This window comes from Barbus barbus, assembly GCF_936440315.1.
Source record: "Barbus barbus genome assembly, chromosome: 40".
NCBI classification, from domain to species: domain Eukaryota; kingdom Metazoa; phylum Chordata; class Actinopteri; order Cypriniformes; family Cyprinidae; genus Barbus; species Barbus barbus.
This window is the reverse complement of record NC_136718.1, coordinates 24609273-24635670: the sequence shown is the minus strand read 5'-3', so window position 1 is coordinate 24635670 and position 26398 is coordinate 24609273. Positions and strand designations below refer to the sequence as shown.

General features: G+C 34.9%; 1 protein-coding gene across 1 annotated transcript in view; it reads left to right on the top strand.

Annotated features, from left to right (window-relative positions):
* The window catches only part of ctnnbl1 (catenin, beta like 1), a 50281-nt gene extending 24724 nt beyond the window's left edge, over positions 1 to 25557 (top strand). The window contains exons 12-16 of the mRNA XM_079401320.1: positions 4299 to 4396; positions 6572 to 6652; positions 14957 to 15094; positions 15173 to 15245; positions 24758 to 25557. Of these exons, the coding sequence (XP_079257446.1) occupies positions 4299 to 4396; positions 6572 to 6652; positions 14957 to 15094; positions 15173 to 15245; positions 24758 to 24846 (479 nt within the window). The 3' untranslated portion in view covers positions 24847 to 25557. The remainder of the gene's footprint in view (positions 1 to 4298; positions 4397 to 6571; positions 6653 to 14956; positions 15095 to 15172; positions 15246 to 24757) is intronic.
* The last annotated feature ends 841 nt before the right edge of the window (positions 25558 to 26398 follow it).

Sequence of the window (26398 nt, the reverse complement as noted above, 5' to 3'; positions counted from 1 at the left end):
ATTATTGAAAATTAGCAGTTTCGTACCATGATAATGTGATAATCTGCTTTGTTTCCAGGGATTTCCTTCAACTGTAACAAAACACCTTTGTCTCGTCTCTCTATGCAGAGGAACACACGATAGATGCTTTGGTTTATGTAACGCAGTCGCATATAAGACTTTTGGATCAAGTATTTCTTTGTGTGGTATTTTGTAAACAATGCAAACGTAAATACGTGAGGAATATTTTCTGCTGGGCCTTTGAGAGCAATATTTTAATCCCAGGCTAGATCTTAAAGGTAGTGTTCACTCAAAAACACAAATTGTCATTTATTCACCCTCATGTTGTTGAGTTTCTTTTTTCTTTGAGCGAGTATTGAGTTTGTCGAGCTCTAAAAAGGACAAACACTATTTTAAAGCACAGTAAAAGCAGTTGTGTGGTATATTTCACATCTTCTTATCTTACACATCAATGATGGGACTTTACACATCAAAATGGTGTCATGGATATTTTTTCCTTCAATGTATTAATTATTTGCATATGTGTATAATGTATTTTGATAAATAATAATTATAATATTTCCTTAATTTTATATAACTTATAAATTAATTTTTCAGTTTTTATAAATATAATTTATTTATTAATCATTTATACATTTTCAGTCATACATATTTTTTCAATTATATTTTAGGAAAAAAAATATAAACATCTTATATTTATTAATTATTATCGTATGTGTATAATGTATTTTTATTAATTAGAATTTATAAATTATAATATAGTAATATTTCCTTGTGTATAATTGCATATATAATTTACTAATATTTTTAATGTTTAATTCTTTTTTATTTATTAATCATATATATAAAATTTATTTTGTATTAATTGCATATATTGCATATATTTATAAATTATATATTTTTTCTATTATACTTTCAATATAATGTTTTAATGCTGTTTTGTATAATTTAAAAAAATATTATTATTTAATTGTGTATATATTTGTATAATATATTTTTATGGATTATAATTTATACATCTTTTTCTTTATTTAAATTTAAGTATATATATTTTTTTTAATGGTTACTTATTATAAATGCCTCATTACAAATGATAGAAAATCACTTTACAGTGTATTTATTTTTATGAAAATGTTAATGACTCTCAAATTACATATCACACTATATCACTTAAACTAAAAATGGTCAAATTAAACTTTTCCCCAGTCTTTCTACTTTCATTTATCCTTTGTGGCCTTTGAACGGTTTCTCTTGCTCATTTGTGGTTGTCGCAAATAAAGTAGCGCCCCCTACTAGACATCCCACCTCATTCACGACCTGCCAGCCAATGGCCTTTCTCCTTGTTGCCACGGCGACCCGGAGTGATGTAGTTGGGTAGCCGAGTCCTCTTTCCTGTGTGTAATGATGACAAAAGCTTTCCCGTGGCAGAGCTGTGAGATAACGCACTTATCTCAGACCTCTAGCCTGCACCTCTCTCTTCTCATCCGCTCCCTGTGGCTGTATTCCTCACCCCAGACACTTTATTCTGCCGCTAATAACGCTGGCTTTTTTCCTCCCTCACTCCTGGTGGCCGTGCTCCCCAGAGTCGCCTTGAAGACCTGCGACATCGCAGTGCTGACCGAGCGCTTCCTCTCACGTCTGTTGATTAATGCGTCGCCTCCGTTTACCCGTGGCATTAAGATGCGTAATGTGTTGTTAAGAGATGCATGCGGACTGATGTTTAAACTCATTTGTATTCAGCACCGGCGAAGGCCGAGGCCAAATTAAATGGTTTTATCAAGGCCGTCTGATTATGGATTGTGAGTGCTTGTGCGAGATAGTGTTTAAATATAGATTTTTAACCTGATGAAGAATGACTTTAATGGACATGCTGTTATAGAAGACTTTAAATGTTGTTTGGTACAATATAACCATCATCAAACACAGTAAGTGAAGTTCAATCAACACAGAAGGCCATTACCGTTAAAGGAATAGTTCAGCCAAAAATGAAAATTTGCTGAATTTTTATTCACCCTCAGGCCATCCAAGATGTAGATGAGTTTGTTTCTTCTTCAGATTTGGAGAAATGTAGCATCACTCGCTCACCAATGGATGTGAATGGGTGCCGTCAGAATGCGAGTCCAAACAGCTGATAAAAACATCACAATAATCCACACCACTCCAGTCCATCAGTTAACATCTGGAGAAGACAAAAGCTGTGTGTTTGTAAGAAACAAATCCATCATTAAGACATTTTAACTTCAATATGTTGCTTCTCCGTTATATATACATAAAATTGTTTCTAGTGAAAAAATAATTTAGTCTGAATCAGAAGAGAAATCTGCACAGATCAAGTACCATTTACAAGCAAAAACAGTCCAAAACCGCTCTAAACAAACCTGTGGGTGGATTTTGATGTGAGAGACAACAGGAGATGAACTTTTTCACTGGAGGAAGCGTTATTATGGATTATGCACTCGTATTTTAGCCAAAGGCAACGGTTTGGAGCTAAAAACATCTTAATGATGGATTTGTTTCTTACAAACATGCAGGTTTTTTGTCTTCTCAAGATGTTAACTGATGGACTGGAGTGGTGTGGATTACTTGTGATGTTTTTATCAGCTGTTTGGACTCTCATTCTGACGGCACCCATTCACTGCGGAGCATCCATTGCTGAGCAAGTGATGCAATGCTACATTTCTCCAAATCTGATGAAGAAACGAGCTCATCTACATCTTGGAGTACATTTTCAGCAAATTTTGATTTCAGGATGAACTATTTCTTTAACAAGTTGTGGTTTTCTTCTTTTACAATCCCTGAGTCTCGTGTGATGGACTCATTCTTACTGTAAATTCCCGCTTGAAGGCTAACAAGCCGTCAGATCAGATTTGTGGTTGCGTCTGATGTCTTGTTGTGTTTGGCTCAGCTCTAATGCTTCTTCATTAGTGTGTTTTATAGGCGACATCAGCGAGTGAAAACTTTCATGCACTTCACGTTCATTAAAGCTTTTAGTGCAGCCTTGTATTTTCCATTTGCAGCAGTTATCCATTTCTCCTTTTATGTCTTTAAGTAAATTATAACTTTTGGCTCTGTGTGGATGCTTTCTATAAAACATTTTTTAAAAAGTAGATGAAAATTGATCAAAACTGGCAGTAAAGACATATATAATGTTATGATTTCTATTTTTAAGAAACACTGTTCTATTGAACTTTACATTCATCAAAGAATAATGAAAAATAAATCTTATCACTTTTTCCCCAAAAATATGAAGCAGCACAAATGTTTTCAACATTGATAATCAGAAATGTTTCTTGAGCAGCAAATCAGTATATTAGAATGAGATCATGTGACACCGAAGACTGGAGGAATGATGCTGAAAATACAGCGGCGCATCACAGAAATAAATTACATTTTAACATATATTCAAATAGAAAATGGCTATTATGATTTGGAATTATATTTCACAATTTGACTGTATTTTAATCAAATAAACGCTGCCTTGGTGAACAGAAGATACTTTCTAGGGCTGCAAAACGATTAATCGATTCAATTGTGTACTGTGTATATTTATTATGCATGCGTGATATGTGAGATATATATATATATATATATATATATATATATATATATATATATATATAAGGAAAGATATATATATATATAAGGAAAGATATGTTAGATTTATGTGTAAAATATTTATATATAATATGAATTATATATGTTTATAAATACATGCAATGCATACAAATATTTAAAAAATATATATACATGTGTATTTATATATTCATAATAAATATACACAGTACACACACTCGTATGTAAACAAACTTTATTTTGAATCGATTAATTGCGACTAATTGTTTTGTAGCCCTACTTCTTTCAAAAACACAAAAAAATCTTATCAATCCTTCTTCAGATCAGTAGTTTATAAAACCCCCAAGCCTTATAAAAGCAATTCAAGAAAAGTCACGAAGTCACTCAGACAGCAAAAGGAGTGCTAGAAAATATCTTCATAACTCAGACTCTCATATTCAAGTTTGTTCTGCGGTTTTTTTAAGTCAACTTTACAGACGCTTCTGCACTGCTTTTGATCAGCTGCAAGAGAAAGTTCGAAACTTACTTTTTAAAACCGCAGAAGAACTTGTCTGATCCGAGGACGTCTAATCTCTTGTGTTTGTGGCCGGTTTCATTTTCTTAGTCTAGAGAAGCAGATTGGGCTCACCTCCCACTCATTGCTCGGTGTTTTTACCTCATGTAATGTGAATGGGTGACACGAGTGTGTTAAATCAGGACACTAAAGCCTTGTTTTCTTCTCGCAGAGCATGTGTGCTCCATCATCGCCTCCATGCTGAGGAACCTCAAAGGGCAGCAGAGAAGTCGTCTCCTCAGCAAGTTCACAGAGAACGACTGCGAGAAGGTAAAAATAAGACAGCTGACGGTACGGCTTTATTATCTTCTGCTTCTAAAAATGGCGACGTGACCGCAAAAGAGTGCTTTAGGAGAGTTCGCTGGCAGATGGGTTTAATGCTGCCATAAAGATAATATAGACGGTTTCTAGTGTTTAGTCAGAACACGCTGTGCTACTTTCTCACCATTTAAAATAAATATTGTGCTTTAAACTTGAATAATTTTAACACTTTAAATACATTCTGAGCTGTTTACAAGTTCTGCATTTTAAACTTGTATCACTATCATCTTTTAATAGTATGTTTGGTTTTTGTTGGATGTTTAATTTATTTCTGATTTATTTGTTTATTAATTCTTTCAGTTGGTTTTTGTTGGTTCTATTTCTTTTGTTTTTCTGTTCATAATTTTATTAATCATATCATCCTATAGTCTATTTCTTTTCTTTTTGGTTTATTCACCCATTTTTATTTATTCTTCTCTATTCTTTAATTAAGTGTTCTTTATATCCTTCAGTTTTCTTTTGCTTTTGTGCACTCTTTCAATTTTTGTATTTGTTTATTTTTTATTTTAATTTCCTCCTATTTTTCTTTGAAGTCTTTTAGTTCATCATTTATTGTTGGTGTCTTCATCCTTTTTTGCTTTTTGTTTTTTCATTTGTTGTCCTTTATTTCATGCCGTTTTGTTTGTTCTTGTTGGTTGGTGTTTGTTTTTCTCTTTTGTTTGTTAATTGTTTTTCCATTATTTTATAAATTCCTTCGGTCTATTGTTTATTTCTCTTTTGATTTGCTGGTTTGTTCATCCATTTTCATTTCTTCTTTTGGTTGTTCTTTTGTTTGATGTTCTTTATTCCCTGCTGTTTGCTTGATTTTGTTTTCTCTAGTTCTTCTTTTGTCCATTTGATTGTTTATTAGTTTATTACTTCATTTTTTTCAGTTTGTTGCTTTTTGATCCTTTTTGGTTGTTCTTTTGCTGCCATTTTGTTTTGTTTGGTTTGCTCTTGTTGGTTCTTTTGTTCTACTTTTTTCATTTCTTTCTCTTTTTTTGTTTATTCTTTCATTTGTTGCTCCTGCCGTTTTGAGCTTTTGGCTCTTCGAGAAGTAATTTTGGTAACACTTGTTAACACTTGACTTTTCCCTCAATAAATTCTTAATTTTCTGCTTATTAATAGTTAGTAAGGTAGTTGTTAAGTTTAGACATTGGGTAGGATTAGGGGTGTAGAATAAGGTATTAATATGTGCTTAATTAGCACTAATACATGACTAATATTGTAACCGTAAAATAAAGTGTTACCGTAATTTCTTCTTATTTTTGGTTTGTTTACCTTTTTCCATTTATTCTTTTGTTTGTTCTTTATTTCCTGCCGTTTTGCTTTGTTTGCTCTCGTCTGTTCTTTCCATTTTTTTTTTTTCATTTGTTCATTATTTTCTTTGTTTTGTTGGTTTACGGTTTTATTCAAACTTGTTGGTTGGTTTTGTTCATTCTTTCTCTTCATATTCATTCATTTTGTTTTTATTCATCTTTTTATGAATTCTTTTAGTCTCTTGTTTGTCAATGCTTTTTTGTTTATTCTTTAATATGTTCTCCTTTATTTCCTTCCATTTTGTTTTATTGTCTTGCTGTTTTATCATTTTGTTTTGGCTCTTTTATTTCCTCTTGCTTGTTTTCCTGGCTTTCTTTCTTTCTTTCTCTCTCTCATTGTGTCATGCATCAGTATAATAACGTTTCATGCCGGTGTTGTTTGGACTCTCTCAGCGGCGGTTGTGCCGTATTCTCCTGTGTTATACGTCTCCTTTAGTCTCTGTCGGGGGTCTCCATACATCACCTGGACGGACACGTGTGCTGTTATCGCTCAGCAGTCACTACTCTTAAAATAACCCTCACAGTCCTGCTGGGGCCTGTTTCATCACTCTGACAGCAGCAGTGCATTATTGGTAGTTTCTGGAGCTAAAAGATTTCGGCCATATGGGCGTCATGCCTTGTTCTGTTCGTCTTCAGATTGTCACAGGAATTGCTGGAAAGGGGATGACAAATGCTTCTGCTTGTCTTTAAATAACACAGCCACCATTCGTCTTGTTCGCCGCAGTTAAATATGAAAATCATTCTCATAATGCAAATTCGGGTCCTAAAGCACATCTCTGGTGTGTTTGGGTGCATTTGTAACACCCTGGTTCGCTCTCTTCTGCAGGTTGACAGACTCATGGAGCTGCATTTTAAGTACCTGGAAGCCGTTCAGCTCGCAGACAAGAGGATCGAAGGAGAGAAGCACGTAAGATTCACACACACGTTCACGCTTGATTGGCAGTATCTTCTCGGCGAGGGCAGATCTGTGTGTAAAGATAAGAGCAGACCTACCAGACTCTAACATCACTGTGGGATCTGTGGGTCGGACTCTAGACACGCTTCCCAGACGCTCTGCTCACCTTTAAAACCGAGCACTGTTTAACTTTTACACTGAGCGCTGATCCGCACACACTTTCTCATCTGGAGTCTGTGTAGTCGCAACTCGACCAACACCCAAACAAAAACCGCTGGGTTGGTCTTGCTTCGTTTAACCCTTAAATGCATGAGTGTTTCGCCAATCATTATTACATGTTCGGGTCTTTAGCGACCCGGACCTATATATCCAGCACGGATTGATCTCTAACTGCTGCAATAGCAAAAAACTCTCTTGATATTTTAAGAACAATTACAGAAGAATAAAATAAAGCATATTGCATTACCTTTTGAAACTTAAAAGGGTTCAATTTGAGCAGATGATTTTACCATCGCTGTCGTCGTCAGACGCACTTCCACCGTCAGCTTCTGCCTCTTATTCGCGTTCTCAGCCATATTCTCAAAACTATCGTTTTCAATGACTTCATATTCAATATTTTGATCACCGGCAGCTTATTCACGACATCCAGCATCAAATGGCAGTGACATTTATATTTCATTGTGTATAGTAATTGCTCTGCAGTAAAGCCATTCAAACCAGTTCAATTTTTGCTGATGATATTCGTTTGTTTTATGGCTGCGGTAATTATGAGTGAAACCTCACGTCGTCATTGTGTATCAAACAGTGCCACCTCGAGGAATAAAGATGCATTGCACATATTGAGTCATCAGATATGTAAATATAGCAGAAAAAATACTTTTACATTTACATACCTCGGATCACTTTTTACAAAAAATAATCAGAAAACAGGCATTCTTTTATATATTTGTTTTTGTTACATTGTTTATAAGGAATAGATTGATGAATACTAAAGAAGTTGATATCTAACTTTAAAAAATGAAGGAGGGAGAATAATGTACTGGTCGCTAAAGACCTGAGGTATGCATTTAAGGGTTAAAATGTTACATCTCAAACAGCTTGTGTTGGCATTAAAACACTGATCCAAATACTTAAAATATGTTCTTTCTACTCAAAAATGTGAAAACCAGCGTGTTGTTGTGGATCCTGGACAACTATTATGTTATATTACTAATTATTTTTCTTAATCTTAATAATAATATTAATAATAGTAATTATAATAATAAATAATAAGCAGATTAAAATGAAATAAAATGTGATGCATGTTTTTTTTTTAATTATTATTTTGCTTATTAATCTTGACATGCTTTAAATGTGAATTCATTTTAAACTTCACGTTTAAACCAAAGTATATTCAAAAACACTGAAAAAAAACATGTTGTGAATACAGAAATTTGCATAAAAACATTAGCATAATTTCAAGTATGATAGTGTTCCTAATATTATTGCATATTACATTTTAAAAATAATGTAATAGCATTTATTATTAGCATTGTGAATATAAACATTATTATTAACAAAAATTATATTGTATGTTTAAAATAATAATAATAGCAGTAGTTGATGATGCTGTTGCTGTGTATTAATTTTAAAATAATCGGCTATTTATTATTAACATCGTGAATGTCAATATTTGAAGAATTCAGTATAATAATATTGAATATTTTACAATAATCTGTTGTTGTTATTATTATTATTAATACATTAGTATTGTTGCTATTGCATATTAATTAAAAAACAATTATTATCGTTGATAGTATTGCATATAATTTTTTTATCTATTATTAATACATTAGTATTGTTGCATATTACTGACAAAAAATATTATTAATTTATAATTATTATTAATAAGTTATTATTATTATTGCTGTTATTGTTTTTATTAAAAAGGATAATGTTAGTAATGCATTTTTATTAAAGTTTTTGACTTGGTTTATTAATGGAGAATGTAATTGGCGTGCGCTCACAGGTGTGTGTTTAAAGGCTTTTTACCGTCGCTCTTAGCGTGTCTCATCCAATCAGGTTTTAGAGCCGTAATTCTCGGCAGATGCTAATTGATGGTAATTGTCAGGTTGGGCGGTTATTCCACATTGTGTAACTATATTTCATTAGCCAGCATCCCTGAGTGTGTGTTGTGTTTGTAGGGCAGACTGTGCTTCGTGTGTGTGATTATATTGTATGTGTGTGTGTGTGTGTGATTATACTCTGTGTGTGTGTGTGTGTGTGTGTGTGTGTGTGTATGATTATACTGTGCATGTGTGTGTGATTATACTCTGTGTGTGTGTGTGTGTGTGTGTGTGTGGTTTGTGTGTGTGTGTGCTGGGGGATATTGGTGTGTGTGTGTTGAGGATGTGATCTGGGCACTGATGTGGATTCCTGCAGCTTGGGTCTCATCCATCCTAATGTGTGTGTGTGTGTTCAAGATGGTTTTCAGGGTTGTTTCAGCTTGGGCTGGACGAGTCATATATTTCAGTTTTGATCCTTCTAAGCATATTTGATATATACAATACTGTTCAGAAGTTTGGATTCAGTACAGTGATTCTAAATAAAGTCTTTTCTGCTCACCAAGGCTGCATTTGTTTGATCAAAAATACAGTAAGTTTGTGAAATATTATTACAATTTAAAATAAGTTTTCTATGTATATTGTAAAATGTAATTGTTGTGATAAAAGCTGAATTTTCAGCATCATTACTCCAGTCTTCAGTGTCACATGATCCTTCAGAAATCAGTCTAATATGCTGATTTGCCGCTCAAGAAACATTTCTGATTATTATCAATATTGAAAACAGTTGTGTTGCCAAATATTTTTGTGGAAACCGTAATACATTTATTACAGATTATTTCATGAATAGTTTAAAAAAATTAATTTAATTGTGATCATGATTGCTGCTTCTCTCAATTATAGCATAATCATCTTTGATATTTACCCACCGTTATATTGCATTGGTAACAAGCCTGAAACAAGCTTTCATGGTTGTGGTTGCCAGATTTTAAGAGCCTAAATCCCCCAATCACAGCTTTTGTGTAAATCAATACATTTTATGAACAGTGGTTTACTTAATCTTCCCAACCTGGCAACCATAGATAATTATTTATTTATTTTAACATTATCTTTTTAATTGGGCTACTTAACACTGTTGCCATGTGTTGTTTTTCATTTCTGCGGGTTTAAGCGACCCCAATAAAGTGATATTTAACCCCTAAAATGCAAATTTTACCAGCAGAACCCCGACAGAAAATGTGTATTTTACTCCCCGGAATGCGATTTTTACCGGGGGACCCCCTCAAAATGTGATTGGGCTTGTTTTAGGCTAGTTTTGAGTAGCCATTTGGGTGGGTTTTGTTGTGAAAACCTGGCAACCCTGCTTTGCAGAGATGTTTGAATGGTATCAGCAGTTCAAACTCGATTCAATTAAATCTATTCAGTTCTCTAATTCAAAGATACGCTTGCATCATCACTCAAAGTCGTTTGTTGCTTAAAGGGGTCATCGGATGCAAAATTAACTTTACAAGTTGTTTGAACATAAATGTGTGTTGGAAGTGTGTGTACACATCCATCTTATAATGATAAAAATCCACCCAGTGTTTTTTTTTTTTTTTATAAATTTCTATTTTAAATCCCCTTTCTCAAATCAGGCTGTTCTAAGATTCCTGTCAGAATGACGTAGTTCTGTACAGACTGCTCCCACGATTGACAACACTGTCTTACCTTAGACCCGCTCTGAATGAGCTGAGAGCTGTCCGATATTGTGTCCACTCCGTTGCAGGGGAAGACAAGCGATTGAGGTGTTTTGTTGTTGGATGTAGTAATGAACATAGCGTCGTCATTTACTCCCTACATCTGAGCCACTGAAGATGCAGAGGATTAATGTTACTTTCGTTTTTGAAGGGAATGCGCCAATCCCCGATCTATTAATGCGTCCAAATGCATCTATGTTTGCGGAATCATTCATGATCCAGCCTCACCTACAGAAGAAGTGAGTATAAGGGTTTTTTAATGAATCTTTGGAAATTGCCTTGCCTATTAATATGCTTGTTAGCCAGTTTCACGGCTAATGTAAACAGTACTGCTCAGAAGAGAGGGGCGGGGTCAGCAGAGCTCATTAGCATTTAAAGCAACATGGACTAAAAAACAGCTTGCTTAAAACAGAGCAGATTTTGACAGGGTAAAAACAGTTTTTTACACTACCAATGAGAAATTTTAACCAAAGTATGTTATAAACTTGAAGAATCATATCAGCTTGTGGAAAATGGGCATCCAATGACCCCTTTAATTTTACATGACCAGTAAAACCACTGAGCAGTTTGTGAATGTTCAATATGGCGCTCAGCTCTTGTTTCAGGTCTTTGTGCAGGCGTGACGATTTAAAACCGTCTCCTGTGTGTGTGTGTGTGTTTCCTTCCCATCCACTTTATCTGACTTTCTGCTCTGCGTCTTCTTCAGAGGCCTATAAATCGTCTCTCAGAAACGGTGACAGGAATATGACTGTGGAAATGTCTGCTCTTGTTTCGCGCCCGTCGACTGAACACCAGCACTCCCCGCAGATGGAACAGTGTTCGCGGCTTTCTCCGAGCGCTATAAAAGTATATCACCCATAGCAGAGCCCTTGTTTAAAAACGCCTCCGAGTGCTGTCAGCGCCGCGCTCATGTGAACCCGTCTCGCCTCCTTTTACTGCCTAATGACAGCTACAAATTCTCTCCGAATTGCAATTCCTAAACACAGACCCCCATAAACCCCCCCGCGTTCGGTCTGCTCGTCTCCTGCTCTTCTCGTTTTGCCGCAGCGCCCCGCACACGCACAAGGCTCTTTGGGAAATCTCGAAAGGATCCGCGGAGGAAGTGCTGGCAGGGTGTGCTCAGATTAATTTAGTCTCGGCGTGTCCCATGAGACTCAATCACAGGTCCCGGCGCTGCTTTGTTCTGCCTGTCATATTAACACCTGTACCAGCCTGCAGTTCTCCAACAGGAAGTGACTAAAAATCGCTCTGTTTCCCGGAGGTGAAGCCGCTTGTTATTTGCACTCGTGTAACTGACTTGCCGAAGGCTGTACCTCTGTAAAGAGACTTGAATAACGCCTGCGAAAGATCGAAACGCTCTGTTCTGACAGCGTGATGATGATGAACATTTTTTTTTTTTGCACACTCTTTAAATCAGCCTTAAGTAGGAGCTGAATTACATTCTTAATGTTACTTGTCCTATTTTGCGTAATTCATCAGTGCACAGTATTAATGTATGTATTTAATATATACATATATTACATATTCATATACATTATATAAATGTATAGCTAATTTTATTAAACATTTATTTAAAATATTATAATTAAATGAGATATTATGTATATATGTTTGTGTGTGTGGGTGTATATGTATATATGAACATATATTACTGCATATATATATTTAATATGAATATATAGCCTGTTTACAATAACATTTATTTATTTAAAAAAATGTAATTAAATGTGTGTTGGTGTAAATAATTACAAATAATTTGATATGTACGTTACATTACTCTCTCTCTCTCTCTCTCTCTCTATATATATATATATATATATATATATATATATATATATATATATATATATATATATATATATATATATATATATATATATATATATATACACACACACATTTCATATATTAGGAAAATGCATTATTAAAAACAATGAATATAACCATTGTATTAATAATTAAAGATGACAATTTTTATATAATACAATTAATAATAATAATAAATATTATATATAATATAATATAAACAGCTACTCGTCAGATAAGTTGATTTAAATAAAACATATTTTTGGTCTTAATTTGCTTTATTCATTAGTCCACATTATTTTAAATAAAATAAAGTTTGGCTTTTTAATCTTTTATCAACATGTAATTAACTTGCACGGCCTCTGAAACAACTTTTCTTTTCAGCTAGCATCAGCAAGGTCGCACAGACTCTGTTGGTTATTGCTAACCAATAGCCAAGTAGATATTTAATCATTGTTTTAGGCTGTTGTTATAGGGAATTTTATGAAACCTTCATAAAACACAATACTGCTAATACAATTTTACATTTATGCATTTGCCAGATGCTTTATCCAAAGCGATTGTATTGCATTCAATGCATTCATTTTAAAAGCTCATGCATCCCTGAGAAGTGACCCCATGACCCATACTGTTACTAGCGGCATCCTCTACTTTTTGAGCTACAAGAATGAATGCTTGATTTGAAAAGGAAAGGCCACTATCGAGACTCTCTGCAAGGTGAACTTGACCTTCATCCTGCTCAGAAATTCCACTTTTCCCAATGCAAACCATTTTTAATGGATAAAATCACATGCTGTCCACAGGAGTTGCATTGAAAGTGATTTGACCTGTCCTGTTTTTTTTTGGACAATGTCTGAATGGCTTTGGCACAATCTAAGTGCGGTTCTCTCAGAAAGCCTCTCGCCACGATCAGAGCTGCGTTCTGTGTGTCTTCAGCAGCCCGTGACGGCCAGCTCTCGCCAACCTGCTGTTCCTGCTGCAACGTTTCCTTTGTGTTCACAAGCCTTTCTGCTCACGCACACTCGTGCACGTGTGAGCTTGCCAGCGTTTTATGCTCGAAAAGATTGAAATCCCCTGGAGAGAGTCCAGTGTCAATCGCCGCAATTATGGCACTCAACAAATGCCAAACGTCGTTGTCCTTTTAGATTTGGCTGCAGGTGCTGAAAAGCTGAAGAGTGTGAAAAAATCACCTTTTTGAAGTGATCTGAGATCATTATCCAGAGCCTTTTGAACATGCATGGAGCTGCATATCAATCACTGCATGTGGTTTTCTTGCTAATCAATATGCATGTATTAGGTTGGCTTGAGAAAGACAACCTACTGATATACTATTGAAGCTGCTGCTTCTGAGTCTAAGTTTTAAAATGTATCTCCTCCTAGAACTCAGGTCAGACTGTATCTTTTTTTGCTGTATCTTTTCTAACTGATCAGACTTGCGATTTTCATTAAACAGACGATCAAGCTACGAAAATTTACTTAGACTTTCATTGAGGGGGTCAAAACTTTTGCACAATAAGACTTTTGCAAAGACTTGAGTTTTTAAGCTGTCTATCACCAGCAAAGCTTAAAGTGCCCCTATTATGGGTTATGAAAGGTTCATATTTTGGTTTTGGGAGTCCCCAACAACAGGGTGACATGCATGCAAGGTCAAAAAACACATCATTGTCTTATAATATGCATATAACATGCATCAACGTGAAACAGCTTGGGATTCGTTTTAAAAACGACTCGTTTCAATGATTCAGAGTCGACTTTTTCTTTTGAGAGGCAATAACTTTATACACGGTGCACTTTCAGATTTAAAACTTTGCAGAATGTTTTCATTCACTTAGAGCTGCATGACAGGTCCTTTTCAAAAATCGATAATAGGGGCACTTTAATGATTGTCCTAGGACAACATGCTAGGAACATGCTAATTCATGGTAGCAGCATGCAATGTCATGCTAACAACATGTTAAAACATGCTAGCAATGTTAACACACGTTAGTAGCATTCAAATCATGTTAACAACATGCTAGCAACATGTTCATCATAATAGAAACATGTTAACAACATACTAATCATGCTAATAACACTAATTGTTAGAAACATGCTAATCATGCTAAAAACACTAGCAGCATGCTTATCATAATAGGAATATGCTCACAACGTGCTAACAATATGGTAATTGTGTTAGAAACATAAGCATGATAATAACATACTAATCATGCTAACAACATGGTAATTGTGCTAGAAACATGTAATTATCGTGTTAGAAACATGCTAGCAACATGATGATCGTGCTAGAAACATGCTAACAACAGTGTGTTGGAAACATACTAGCAACATACTAATCATAAAATAAACATGCTAACAACAGTGTGTTGGAAACATACTAGCAACATACTAATCATAAAATAAACATGCTAACAACAGTGTGTTGGAAACATACTAGCAACATACTAATCATAAAATAAACATGCTAACAATGTGCTAATCATACTAACAACACTGTAATTGTGCTAGATGCAAGTTAGCATTATGCTAATCATGCTAGGAACATGCTACCAACATGTTAATAATGTTAGAAACATGCTAGCAACATGCTAATCATGTTAACACAGTGCTATCATAATCTATGTAAACTTTCAAACGTCAAGCTTTTAAAGTTGCTAGGCTTTATCAACCTTAAAGTTTAAGTTTTACTGATCTAGTTTATTATTAAGTGTCTAATGGTCATTTATACATTTTAGGATATGGTTCGACGTGGAGAGATAATCGACGATGCCATGGACGATGAGTTTTATCTGCGGCGGTTGGACGCTGGACTCTTCGTCCTTCAGCTCCTCTGTTATATCATGGTGGAGATCTGTAATGCTGGCGTTCCTCAGGTATGCTACCATCGTTTCATGCGTAATTAAGGCTAAATGTTTTTAATTCTGCGTGCTGAAATGTGTTTTCTCTTCCAGTTACAACAGAGAATCCATCAGATCCTCAATCTCAGGGGAGGATCTGTCAAAATAGTCCGTCATATAATGAGAGGTAAGATTACAAATGATTTCAAAAGCTCATGTCAACATATAAAGACAAAATATGCTTAGCATACATAAAATGAAGCCTATGACCCTTAGGATTTTTGTGCAGTGACATTATTTTCATAACAGTTAAATGTATATTCCACCCAAATGGAGTGTTTTTCATTATTCTCACTGGTTATTCTCATTAAATTCTGATACTAATATGGTAAAAATATTGTAAAACATTTCTTAATATTTTATTATTTACATCAATATAATGTAATTTTTTATTTTTATTTAAATATTGCGTTGTTTTTGTGCACTGCATTAGTAAGAATTAAAATATTGTGGCATTACCATAATGAGATGATATGGGGTAATTGTGTTTGTCATAAAAATATATACGCATGTGTATACAGTGTTTCCCATACATTAACTCATTTGTGGCGGACCGCCACAATATCAAAATTGACCGCCACAAATATATTTTCTAAAAGGCTTTGATTTCGTTGAATAAACATGAGCACTGCACGTTTAAAAATCAAAATCCGGTGCGGGTGTTTTTATATAACTGTATTTTAGAAGAAATCCGACTGTCTTCAGAAAATTGTCAATGTAATTTTCATTTAATCTTGCATGTAATGTCTGGTAAAGAAGTGTTTGTGAGCGGAGCGCTGCGTTACCGGGGAAACCTCTATTTCTTGCACTCTAAAAGCGCCTCCTGCTGGCAGAGAATGAATTTGCATTATATATATACAATGCCCTGCCCCATATATATATATATATATATATATATATATATATATATATATATGGGGCAGGGCATTGCTGCCACAAATAGAGTGTAAGGCTGTGAGAGACACTGGTGTATATATATAACTAATATATAAATATAACTTTTATATAATTTTAACCCGTTTTTGTTTCTCTATTTTTCTATTATATTATATTATATTTTACTATTATTTATTATAATATTTGTTATAATGTTCATTATTCTATATTTATTTATTATAATTAGTGGTGTCAAAATTAGCGCGTTAACGCATGCGATTAATTTTTTCAGATCAACGCGATAAATTTTTTTTAACGCAGGGGCGGGGCTAGGGTTGGCCACCCCATTCACAACTGCTGTCTCCGTCACTTTTTTCTTGAAAAGGATTGCTTTTATTTAGATGCAGAATGTCTTTATGGCCACATAAAACGGGAGACGTTACAGAAGCGCGCCAGACGCGAGTCAAACGAGAGCGGAAAAGATACTGTGCTCGTAGCGCGCTCTTCCAATACACGCACAAAGGTGCCGGCGAGCGCTGTGGCTTGTATCATTTCATATCAAACACAGCGAAAGAAACTACGTGCATGCAATGTCGTAGTTATGCCGTCAGTTAAGGCATGAAGTTACCAAAAAGGTGATTAAAGCTGCCTTAAAACTGTGTGCATGCATGCAATATGTTATATATGCGTCACATTTAAGAACATGTCTCTGAAATTAATTTAAAAACTGTCCTGAGGCACCCCAGCACTGTCTCCATCATCTAAAACACCAGATTCAACTCGTCCGCTCATTAGTAGAGACTTTAAGACCTGAAGTGGGTCAGAAAAGGTAAAGAGAGTTGTGAGAAAATAAGATGCATGTCAGATTGTCACGTTCAGCAGCAGCAGTTTTTAAAGCAATAGCAGGCAAATAAGCTAATAACCAGCTGCTGTGATGTCTATTAATCCAAGAACAAAAGAAAAAAAAAGAGGAAATCAATTACTTTTATAGCTTTAAGGGGTTCATATATTTAATTTAGAATTTAGTGTTTGGTAACTATTCATTTTCTGTATATTTCTGCTGAAGGGCTCAGGTAAATGTGTCATTTATTATAATGGGTTCGTGTGAAGATTGTTTTAAGTTCACTTAAATTAGAAGTTAAGTCTAATAAATGTTCAAATTGATAGCTCTCAGTTATACTGTAATGCTGAATGGCTACAGTCAATGGTTAAATAGTCAGGGGAAAAAAATATTTTATAGAGACATCAGTTGTATTGATATCAGTGATGCGGGCCTTCAATCATAAAAAAGATGCCATTAAAGAAATATAAAAAATACTGTCTTTATGTTGTATGTACATTGTACATTTGAAGACTGAATGTGAAATTATTGCAATATAAAATTATATTTAAAAACTTTAACGTTAGGTGGGATTAATCGCAATTAATTTTAGAAAAATGTGCGATTAATTAGTTAATTTTTTTTAATCAATTGACAGCACTAATTATAATATAAAATTGTATTATATTATTTTGTCACTTTTAGTCTTTTTTTGTTTAAGTCTAAATCAGTTTTAGTTGAGTACATTAAGTTAAACTAAATTAAAACGAGAAATGTTGCCTTGGCAGCTAGCTGAAATAAAAAGACTTTTATATTTTATTTTTAGTTTGGTTAACATCTGTATTATTTCAAGTAATGTTTATAATGGTTTTAATTTTAGTTTCAGTTTTAGCTAACTGTAATAATTAGGGATGCACGATATTGGAATTCTGCCGATATTCGATATGCCAATATTTTTCAACTCATTTTGGCCGATATCGATGCCGATACCGATATATTTCCTTTTGTTTGGAAACAACACCAAGTCTCTCCTGTGCAGAAATTATAAGCAAAATATGATTAATTTTGGTTAGTTTTTAACAAGAACTTATTTATTAGAATTAAATAAAAAATAATAAAGGTTTTTTAACAGTACATTGAAGCTTTGAAAATAACTATAAATCAACTATATCAATCGCTGCATTTTCCCCCCCAGAAAGATGCAGTGTTAACCCTAATATTTTATTTTAAGATTTAACATTTGTAGATGGTCTAAAACAAAAGAGTTGTAAAAATTCAGAAAATCTTTTAGAGCTCATGATTTGTTTAAAAAATAAAACGTTACACATTAATGAATAAATCATATAAAATATGATTTATATAAAAAATATATATAAAATATAATTTTTTATATAAAATTATTTAATTTACAAGTGTCATGTTTGTGATTTTTTTTTCATGTAAGCTATAGCTTCTGACCATTAAATCAAAACAAACTTATTTTATTACATCAATTACTGCTTTATTTAATCAGAAACACAGTCTAAATGTTATTTGTGTAGGCTATTTTACTTTTAATTTAATTAGAAGTAGGCCAACAGCGCCCCTACTATGAAAACTACTTACCGAACGGGCATTAGGACCTGGGGGAGGCTGTCACTGCTGCCCCTGCTTGTGCTATAACTGTTTACTCTATCCCACACCGAACGCGTCATTCTGTACATGCCTTCACACATTAAATGCAGCGATCCAAAACAGTCAATCTATTCATCATTCAGACAAAACTTTGCTTCAAGAATGAGCCACATTGCTGACGTGATCTAATCGCTAGCACACCCTAAGCACATGCGAGTTAACCCCTTCCCCTTATCGGCAAGACATATCGGCATAATTTTGCATGTCAGGCCGATGCCGATATTTACATTTAAAGTCATTATCGGCCGATTTCGATATCAGTCCGATAATATCGTGCATCCCTAGTAATAATGCCGTTAATCTCAAAATCCCGTTATATTGGTCTGTCAGAACTTATAAACCTTCAGCACTTTAATCTGAATGTTTGTAGAAGCTGATGAGTTCCCTAGCGGTATTCTCAGTAATTTAGTCTCAGGCTAAAGCGTATAAAGCAGCACTTCTCATCAGGCATCAGGTGGATGGTGTTTAGCCGTTCATGAACACATGTCCGCAGGCCATCAGCACACACACTGCAGCGCTGAAGCAGATTCCCTGTTGCTAAAGCTAAAGGTTTGCTGTTTGCTGCGGTGTATTTCCCTCTTTATTTCCTCCCGCCCCTCCATCCTTTCTCTCTCTTGAGCGATATGAGGTGTTCGGCTTCGCCCACTCTTCAGCCCAGAGCACCTTGATTAAGTCTTGACAGCTTTCTATTTCTCTCTCTCTCTCTCTCTTTTGCGCTGACTTTCTTTCTTTTTTCTCCACCGCATACTTCACCCAGTATTTCTCTTGGGAAGAACTCGACTCTCTTGATTTTATTTTTATGAAAGTTTAGTGGAAAATGTGCTGCCTGGAGGGACTTTCCAGCTGTCCTGTCCCCTATTTGTATGACGGGAGATCAAATATTGACAATAAATTTGTGAGGATTTTGTTGGCGATGTAAAATTGATTATTACAGTACATTGCTATTCAGCCATTCAGTTTCCTGATGTTTTTTTTTTCTTGTAATTAATAGTGTTAAGATAGAGATGCTTTAATATAAAAATAGAGTTGGAAAGTTTGATTAATTTCCTTGAATCAGTGACTTGATATGGCGGTTTATTATATAATAAAAAAAATACTATATATGTAAACATATACTTCATATAAATTTCATGTTTTAAATGTTGGAAAAAAATTACGTACTCTTTACATTACTCTCTTTCTCTCTCTCTCTCTCTCTCTATACATGCATACATACATGCATATATATATATATATATATATATGTATGTATGTGTGTGTGTGTGTGTATATATATGTGTGTATATGTGTGTGTGTGTAATATATATATATATATATATATATATATATATATATATATATATATATATATATATATATATATATATATATATACACACAGACACACAGACATTTAAGCCTATAGTAACGATTTCTGATTGGTTGTTGTGTCTTCTGTTTAAGCTAGCTTTCTTTCCCAAATCACTTAATGGAAAGCACAACCCCTTTCTTTCTGCTCTTGTTAAATTCTGCATTTCCTCGTTATTAATGATTCATCGGGGGGAGGGCGTTCCCACCTGAACTCTGCTGTAGCTGGTGACAGAGATGAAAACGGCGGGCTGTAATGGTTCAGACAGCAGTCTCGCTGCTCGTGTTGAGAGGCGGCCGAGGGTGTTCAAAGACGTAAGCATTGCTCTTTAGAAGGGGCTATTAATGTGAGCTAATGGTGTCTGGGATACAAGTGCTATATGTGAGCCATTTAACTTATTCTTAGCCCTTTCAGACTGTCCATTCACCGCAGATTCTCAAAAATGATGATTTTACATGCAACTTAATTCAATTCAAACATACTAGAATTGGAAATGCATAATATTTTTGTGATGTTCGTCAAAATTTAAGTGCTGAAAGCAATACCACCAACTGCACAATATTGTAATTATATTTATAAAATGATATTATAGCTAATTATATTATAAATTATTTATATTATTTTTTATAAATTGTGTTAAATAATTTCCATAGCATTAAAGTGAATCATACGGGTTTATTTTATTATCTTTTTTATTATTATATTACAATTCCAAGTAAAAAATAACTTCAAAACAAAATAAATCATTATTTGCAATTATCTGTATGATTATTGTCAGCACAAAATTCATAATCTTTATATTATATGTATTCATTATTATTATTTTCACAGCATTAAAGTAAATCATAAGGGTCTTAAATTATTATATTTTTATTTTATATTTTATTATATTTCTATTATATGTGATAGTAAAAGTAAAAAAAAAAAACTTATCAGACTTACACTAAGTAACACCATCAAAAATGTTTTAATTGTTAATCGCAATTATTTGCATGAATTCATGATCATAAAACATTTATTATAATATATGAAAAAATATTATATAAATTATATTCATTTTCACAGCATTAAAGCAATTATTTTTCTTAATCGTAAGAACAAAATTCATGTAGTATATTACAATATAATATATTTATTAAATTATATTATACATAGTTATGTAAATATTAATTTTCACAGCATTATGGCAAATCAAAATAATCTATTTTTATTATAGTATATACGATTCAAAATAAAAATAATGCATTTAAGGTTACACTAAGTAACATGAACAAAACGGAAATAATTAAATCATTAATCGCAATTATTTGTATGACATTTAAACATCAACACTAATCTCATCTATTTATCTTGCTTATATTTAGCTTTTTAAAATTGTCTATCTGATCAGGAAGCTCAATCTATGCCAATTTAAAAAAAAAAACTATATTTTTCCATCTTTACTGCACATTCAAATATTTAGATGATTTTGATTTTCTTCAGAACCTACGGAAAGTCTTAGTTGTTTTTTGGCAGCTTTTATCGCGTCCCACACACTAGTGGTCAAAGACTGGCCGGTCCTGCGGCGTGTGGAGGAGTGTGACGGTTGGCTTTCAGCTGCTGGAGGAGTGTGAAAGCGTCTCTGGGCAGCTGGTGTGGGCCGGATCTGTGCCCCCGCCGGGCCGTTGCGACCGGGTGAGAAATTGATTTTCACCTGGCCTCTGTAGCAGCTGCGGTCGTGTCAGACGGGCGAGTGTGTGCCAGGCCCCTGCAAATGTGCTTACGCGGTATTAAACACAATCACGGGAAAAATGAAAACAAATGTTACAGGAGGAATTAGACAGGTTGCGTTTGCTCTGCGGTTTAACTGTCATCGTGGTTTGTTTGCTGGTTTGGCTGAAAGGAAAACTCTGTGATTGCTTTGGGTTGGACAGATGCCTGAAAAGTGTTCATTAAACTCTGTCTGTCTGGAGATTCTATCTTTGTCTTTCAATCTGTCTGCCGTTCTATCTGTCTGTCATTCTGTCTATCTACCTTTGTCCGTCTGTCTGCTGTTCCGTCTGTGTCTGTCTTTCCGTCCATCTGTCTATCTGTCGCCGTTCTGTTTGTCATTCTGTCTCTCGTTCTATCTGTCTGTCTGCTGTTCCGTCTGGGTCTATCTATCCATCCATATCATTATATCTATCTGTCTGTTATTCTATCTCTTGTTCTGTCATTCTCTCTGTCTGTTGTTTTATCTGTCTGTCATTCTATCTATTTATCTGTCTTTCTGTTTCTGTTGTTTTATCTGTCTGTCTGCCGTTCCATCTCGGTCTATCTATCCATCCATATCATTATATCTATCTGTCTCTCTGTCTGTTATTCTATCTCTTGTTCTGTCATTCCCTCTATCTGTCTGTCATTCTATCGCTCTGTTGTTTTATCTGTCTGTCATTCTATTTATCTGTCATTCTGTCTGTTGTTTTATCTGTCTGTCGTGAATATCTGTCTCTCTTGTTCTTTCAGTCTTAATTGTTCTATCTATCTATCTATCTATCTATCTGTCTGTCTGTCTGTCTGTCTGTCTGTCTGTCTGTCTATCTATCTCTGTCCATCACTTCTATAATTCGTTTCTATCATTCTAGCTATTGTTCTACCTATATATCATTATATTGTTTTGATCTACCTCATTCACTTGATATTCTATAACGTCATTGTCAGGGTTTATTGGTAATTTCTGTAGTTTAACCTAATGCCTGTTACCTAGATAGAAAATAGCTGCTAAGCAAGAAATCACTGGTGAAAACAGGTTTCATTTGCTGTGTTCGGCGGAGACTGTGTTTTACTGCAGAAATTGGGAAATGAAAACGCCTACAGAAGCCTCGACGCGCTCCAAGGCCGCATTTGAGTCATACGGAGTGTGTCATTCTCTTACATGCGTGACCTTGAGCTGTGTGTACTGGTGTCAGTGGGAAGCGCCTCTGCAGTGGGCTGAAGTTTCCAGCATCTCGGAGCTCATAATGGATAATCCCCCTCAAATCATCCAGCATGCAGACTCCCTCAATCCTCCCTCTGTGTTATTTCAGCCGCTTTCTCCAGCCCTCGGGCTTGTGTTTCAATGTGCCACTTTGCTTTTTTCCCTTCTTAAAAAAACCCATCTTATTGATTTATTTATATATTTTTCATTGGGTTTGATCCTCTGTCCCAGGGCTTGAGCAGGGCTTAGAAACTAATCCGAGAGCATGTCTACCTTTACACGCTTGCGGTGTACACTTCCAAAAAACACTGTTAAAGTCAGCATGAAATCAAAACGGACCCTATTTACTTTTTTTAATGCACATTCCCGGTCTTATTGTTAAGGATTTGTCAATGCTTGTTTTTTATTTTAAAGACAGGTTTTTCTATAGCTCAAATTGTAGAGTGTCGCCAGCAACACCAAGGTCATGGGTTCAGTTCCTTGGGAATGCAGGAATTGACTGCATACTGTAATGCAATGTTTTTATAGCTTTTGATAAAAGCATCTGGCAAATGCATAAATGGAGTTAATGTGAAACCGCGTTAATAAATAATCTTTAAAGGAATTGTTCACCAATAAATAACAGTTCGCTCGTGTTTTATTCAACCTCATTTAGTTGAATCGTGTTCGAGGTCCATAAAAGTATAAAAAGTATTCTCGTCGCTTCACAAAATTCAGATTGAACCACTGATGGCAGATGGACTATTTTGACGATGTTTTTTACACTTTTATGGACCTCGACAGTGCAATTTACTATGCAGTCAATGGGACAGACACAAGCCTCCCGGTTTTCATCCAAAATATCTTCAATTGTGTTCCGAGGACAAACTAAGCTTTTACGGGTTTGGAACGACATGGGGGTAAGTGAATATTGACAATTTTCGTTTTGGGGTGGAGAATCCCTTTAATCCTTCCCCATACCTAAACTTTACAGCTAGCTTCCCAACCTGTTAATAAGTTGCAAATTAGAAGGTTACTCAAAGAAATAATATTACCGTTATTGAAAATAACCCTATTGCAAAACTGTATGCTGTTATTTTTTTGCATTGAACCAATGGTGAGAATCTTTTTTACTTTATTTTATGCAGCTTTTTTTCCTTTTTGTGTGAGAAACTGAAATTAGATCTTGGATGATCTTGTTCTCCACTGCTGCTCTCAGATCTAATTCTCCATTAGGCATATTCAAACTGTCACAACGTGCCGAGAACCAATGTTGTTTGCCGTGAATGACGTCAAACCTGGCTCAAATGTGTCCACATGCTTTTCCTGGAGTCGTAATACAGATGCTAATGCCATTTCAGAGCTTTAGTAGAGAAGATTTCCTGGTAAATCAATAAGATCTCAAGCTCATTCTATGTAAAGTCAAGGTGTCTTGTAAGTGTCCTTGCTGCAGTCCAATCACATTGGTCCAGAGCGGTCATAAGAGTCTCATTCTAAGCATATGTTGCCTTTACCGTAGCGTCTGTAGCCCTTTGAGTTCTCGGGCACCGTTCCAGCTCGCTGCAGGTTACGAGAAACTGGAGTGTCCCGAAATAGCCAGACCTCAATCAAACCGGCAGATTTGATCTGACTGAGGGACACGCTCGCAAAGGCACACATCAAACGACCACGGATCTTAAAGCTGTTTGCCCATTTAAGGATAGTACTTCTTAAATCCTGCTATCTCAAACCCTGAACTCCAGACTTGGCTTTTTTCATCCATTCCTCCATATATGAAGAAGGAGGTCTGAAAATAAACTATGGTGGGCAGTCAAGAGATGTGACAATTCTTTTTAAATACTTTAAGGGATACAAATTCTCCCTTTGATTTTTTTTTTTTCGGATTAAAGTATGCTCCCTCTCCTTTGAGACAGAATTAGGAAGGGTTTCTTGGCAGGGCTTGGTAGCATACATGAAATTCATCCAAATGACTAAACATCCTGTTTCTTTTTCCCTCTCGTTTTTCAGAATACGCAGAAAATATTGGCGATGGCAAGAGCGAGGAGTTTAAGGAAAGTGAGCAGAAGAGGATTATGGAACTACTTGAGAACTTCTGAAAATTCAGTTGGAGTTCGGTGTGGGTTTTCCTCAGCATTTTTTTTCTTTCTGCGTTAAGGTGAAGCTACATGGATTTTGACCAATCCTCAACCTGTCCTGACTGGACTACAAAAATCTGAAGTTTAAACATTCGCGTGACTAATTGTATTCCAACAGATTGGATCTGGATATTGAATCTGTTGATATCCAACACATTTTGTTCATGTTTATAGTTGTTGGTTTCTAGGACAGATATTTTGTCAAAACAACTTCAGTTTTCTTGTAATTAAAGTTTGTGCTTTTCTTTACTTCGTGCCATTTCCTTCATTATATTTCGTAGATCACCTTACAGGAGACTTAATGTCTCATTAGACCAATTCAGGCAGCAAAACAACTCTTGTGCTGAAACATAATTTAGGAAAATGTTGTGTTTACGTGTCTTTTCTCCACTCCAGCGTTTCTGCAGATGGCTGATTAAGTGAAGGATTGTGGCTTTCCTATCTTTTCAGCCTTTGTTTGTCATTTCATCATTCAGGTCCCTTTATATGGATCCAGGGTCCAAAATTAACTTTCTAAACCTGCTAATGGCTTGGGGATCTTACTGTATGTTGGATTTTTGTCATTTTCTTTTTTGTCTAGCTTCTTTTCCCTGGAATATGTCAAACATCGGACGCCATTGTGTCACTGGCAGCGTTATACATTTGTCATTCTCTCAGTGAATCAGCAAACTCTAATTGTGTTTCTCTTATTTTAGTTTCAGTGGGAAATGAGTTCTGACAGTAAAATATTTGGCTTCTTAATAAGCTAAGCCAAACTCTTGAAGGTAAATTTCAGGATTCCCACATTTGACCTTATTTGTGATTACTGGACAAAGCTTTTAAAGGGATAGTTCACCCAAAAATGGAAATTATCATCATTTACGCACCCTCAAGTTGTTCCACACCTGTATGAGTTTCTTTCTTCTGTTGAGCAAAGGAGTTACTTTAAAGAATGTTTGGTAACCAAACAGATGAAGGTCCCCATTGACTTCCTTAGTATTGACTTCCATATGGAAACTCTTTACTTACCTGCATTTTTTAAATATCTTAATGTTGAAAAATTAATTACAATTTTTGGGTGAACTATCCCTTCAAGTTTCAGTTATGATCAAATTACTAGTGAATGAATTAAAAATGATTTGTTGCATTTGTTGACTACACAAGCAATATAGCAAAGTATTATTTGGTTCAGATTTACATAATTTTTCCTGGTTTGGAAAAAACTTTTTTAGATTTCCAGATGGAAGATATTTAACTATATATTGATATAAGTGTACACACATTTTGTTTGCAATTGTCAAGTGTTAATTTTGTACTCTAGATTTGATCTTTCTCTTTCTTTTAGAGGATATGGCTGCTGTGATTCTAATGGCCATTAATTAGATGTTTGTCCAGTGGTGATGAGCCAGAGAATCCCAATCCCTTGCTAATAGCAGGCCTGCTGAGCTAGCGCGAAAATGCTACAACTCTCTCTCGTTCTCTAACCTCTCTTACATCCCCTTGTTAATTTACAATCCCTGCTTCCCCTTTTCCC